The sequence below is a fragment of the Vicia villosa genome, unplaced genomic scaffold (genome assembly GCF_029867415.1).
Source record: "Vicia villosa cultivar HV-30 ecotype Madison, WI unplaced genomic scaffold, Vvil1.0 ctg.002147F_1_1, whole genome shotgun sequence".
In the NCBI taxonomy this organism is placed as follows: Eukaryota; Viridiplantae; Streptophyta; class Magnoliopsida; order Fabales; family Fabaceae; genus Vicia; species Vicia villosa.
This window is the reverse complement of record NW_026705852.1, coordinates 306,521-309,993: the sequence shown is the minus strand read 5'-3', so window position 1 is coordinate 309,993 and position 3,473 is coordinate 306,521. Positions and strand designations below refer to the sequence as shown.

At 32.7% G+C, this 3,473-nt stretch overlaps 1 protein-coding gene across 1 annotated transcript; it reads left to right on the top strand.

Moving 5' to 3' along the window:
- Positions 1–413: 413 nt before the first annotated feature.
- On the top strand, positions 414–3,073 carry LOC131638014 (F-box/kelch-repeat protein At3g27150-like). The gene is made up of 2 exons (XM_058908575.1): positions 414–1,021; positions 1,456–3,073. The coding sequence occupies exon 2, from the start codon at positions 1,558–1,560 to the stop codon at positions 2,773–2,775; it is 1,218 nt and encodes a 405-aa protein (XP_058764558.1). The 5' UTR covers positions 414–1,021; positions 1,456–1,557; the 3' UTR covers positions 2,776–3,073.
- Positions 3,074–3,473: the final 400 nt, after the last annotated feature.

Below are 3,473 nucleotides of genomic sequence, written 5' to 3'. Positions count from 1 at the left end.
TCCATTAAAAATCATTTGACTTCTCAATAGTATAGCTATTATTAGTATTATTTCATTTGAAATCTATTTTATTGTATTTAAAATTTTTCATGAGGAAAAACATGTTTTAAAAAAAATAAGTGCTTTATTTAGATATTTATCAAATTCCAGTTTAAAATACAATTCAAATATAAGGACATTATATTGAATTTTATTTCTACCTACACTGTTGATATTGAATTTTGTGTCTTAGGAATATATTTAAAAGAGAAACACATGATGTAAAACTTAAGAGAATCCATGGAGAGAGAGAAGAACCTAACGAATGTAATGTGTGTCACTTTCTCCTTCCTTATGCTATTTATTTAACATTCTTTTTTCTTTCATATTGGACTGCTGTAGCATCATCACCACCTCACTCACTCTATCAAACCACACTTGTCTCTCCCCCCTCACTATTAAAATAATACTACTATGCTAATAGTGCGCTTAATAATTTTAATAATAAAATTGTACACAAAACTTAGCATATACTAATTTATTCATATGTTTTCCAGCAAATTGTGGCTGTCTTCAATGTTAGATCTCTCTTCACTCACTCACTCTCTACTCTTCTGCAACTTCACATGTTTTAATTATTTTTGAAAAACTTTGAACAATCAACAACAACCTTAATTATTTGTTCAACACCAACGTCTTTTTTTCTCTATGTTTTCATTACATATTTTGTAACGTTTTTTACTCTATTTACTACCATCTTTGACTTGGCTTCTTCCTTTGCAACTGCTTTTTCTTTTTTTTTTTCTTTCTTTTTATTATTTTATATATATATATAGCTTTGCCTTATGGGCGTTTCTCTTCTCTATTCTTCATTGCAGCCTTTTTCTTTGTGCTTTTGAATACATATTTCCACACACAACAAAAAAAATCTTTGTTTTTTCATCTAAATCAAATTCTATTATGTTTTGTTCCTGTGAATTCTGATTAACCTATCTCAGGATGTGATGGCTTTTGGTTTCTATGCTTGGAGTTTCTTCATCTGGTGAGAATGAATCATTTCTTATAGATTATATATCAATGATTATATAAGTTTCTTGCATATATGTTATTCTTCATGTGAGTAAATTTATTTGAGTTTGGTCATTGATTCATTTCATAGAGTTTTCTTCATGCAAAGAAAAAAAAAATTGTTTTGAAATAATAATTATTATAACTTATTAGTATATTCAAATCCCCTAAACAGTCTCGCCCTTTGGAGGGCTAACACTGCTTACATATATTCTACTCATAGCCTATCTGATGCGAGGCAGAGATCTGATGTCTCTGCCTCGCCTTAGTTGTAACTTATTAACCTAAGAAGGAGTTTTTAGGTTTTTGTTTATGCATCTGTGTTTTGTTTGTTCCATCTTATATCAAAGAAGAAACTTTGTTGATGTTGATGCTGATTTTGTTTGAATTTTCCTTCTGATGTCACAGGCAATTGATAAAAAGTTGTTAAAGAGGATTTTGGATTTGGAGAATTAAGAAACAGAAAAGGAAACAAGAAAAAAAAAAGAATTTTCTTGTGAATGGTCTATTATGACTAATAAAAAAGCATTACCAGTTCCGAATTTTGGTAGTGACTTTTGCATTAGTTACCATAATTCTTTGTTACAAAAGAGGAGAATTATGGAAGTGTTACCACCACCCTCCGATGGCAACGGTTCCTCGACAGAAGAAGAACCTTTACCTCAGGATGCAGATTATAATCTTAGTCTCAGCGACGAGCTAGAGACATCGATCTTGGCAAGATTTCCGAGATCACAGCACTGGAAACTATATTTTCTAAACAAGAGATTCTTGAGTCTTATGAGAAGTGGTGAGATATATAAAATAAGGAAAGAGTTAGGACTCAAAGAACCTTCTGTTTTTATGTTAGCTAGCGGCGAAAGCAATTGGTGGGGTATGGATTGGCCTTTTACCTCAAGCAGGAAGTTACCAAGGATTCAATCAGATTACAGCTTTGAGTTTGGTGATAAAGAATCCTTTTGCGCAGGGTCGCAGTTATTGGTTTCGGGCAAAGAAATCGACGGTGCTGTTATTTGGAGATATGATTCAGAAACTAATGAATGGTTTAAAGGTCCATTCATGATTAATCCAAGGTGTCTTTTTGCTTCTGCTAGTTCTGGCAATTTCGCTTTCGTTGCAGGAGGTTTAACGAGCAGTTATAGCGAAATATTGGATACTGCTGAGAAATATGATTCCAAAACCAAAATTTGGAAGCCTTTGCCAAAGATGAATAAGAAGAGAAAATTCTGTTCTGGTTGTTTCATGGACAAGAGATTCTATGTTATTGGTGGACAAGATGAGAATCGAAATGATCTAACTTGTGGCGAGTTTTTCGACGAAAAGACAGATACATGGAACTTGATCCCTGATATGTTGAAAGATATTCCGGTTTCGGATTCGCAGTCGCCGCCTCTTATAGCTGTTGTTAATAATGAGCTTTACACACTTGATGCTTCTTCTAATGAGTTGAAAGTTTATGTCAAAGGGATCAATAAGTGGAAGAAATTAGGTGTTGTTCCGGTGAGAGCCGATGAACAAGGTGGTTGGGGCGTCGCTTTTAAGTCGCTAGGAGATGAGTTGCTTGTTATTGGCGCGCCTTCGGTCTCGAATAAAGAACGCGTGTTGGCGATTTATACTTGTTGTCCTGATCCTGATGGTGAGATGTTGAAGTGGAAGCAAATTGAATGTGGGAGTGTTCAGCTCAATCATTTCATTAGGAATTGTGCCGTGATGATGGGAAGTACTTGAAGCATAACGCACTAACACTTCAAATTGAAGACATGTTGTACTTCAGATTGAAGACGTGTCTGTGTCCGAGTTTGATAGAGGTTGAAAGATGAAAACAATCTCAAAATAAAATTTGGAGGGTTTATTTAGTCTAATGTGGAGGTGTATTTAGATGAAAATTATGTGTTTTTTTTTATTTGATCTTTGTTTGTAATGTTTCATTTGGGGGTTTGTCTTTCTGACAAAACTTGTTAGGAAGAATATGTTGTTTGTGAAGAAAATCAGATAATGATATTCTCAAATGCTAATTTTTCATCTATTATTCTGATGTCTTGATTTGGTTGTTTATGTCATGTTTTAAAATAATGTTATAGAATAATACCTAATTTGATCATTTCATTGAGTAGTATTATATCAAAATGTTTACTTTGCTCCCATTTGTTTTATCATGTCAGAACTAATGTATCCAACTAAAGAAGAAAGAAACTTGAACTTTATATGCATTCTATATTTTTTGTATTTTTATTACACATTTCTTTAAAAGTTTAATTGGTTTACACACTTGCATTGTATTGAAATAGCATAAATCCAATTAGATAGTAATCCCTCAAATTTGAGAATCACAATGAATTTGTATGTTTAGAACTATATTTGAACTGAGTTTTAGTAAAGTTAGAAGAGGTTATTGTTGTCTCTTTCAAAATGTTCTTGAAAGTTGG

Coding starts and splice junctions, on each gene's coding strand:
- LOC131638014 (XM_058908575.1), top strand. CDS start 1,558: ATGACTAATAAAAAAGCATTACCAGTTCCGAATTTTGGTAGTGACTTT.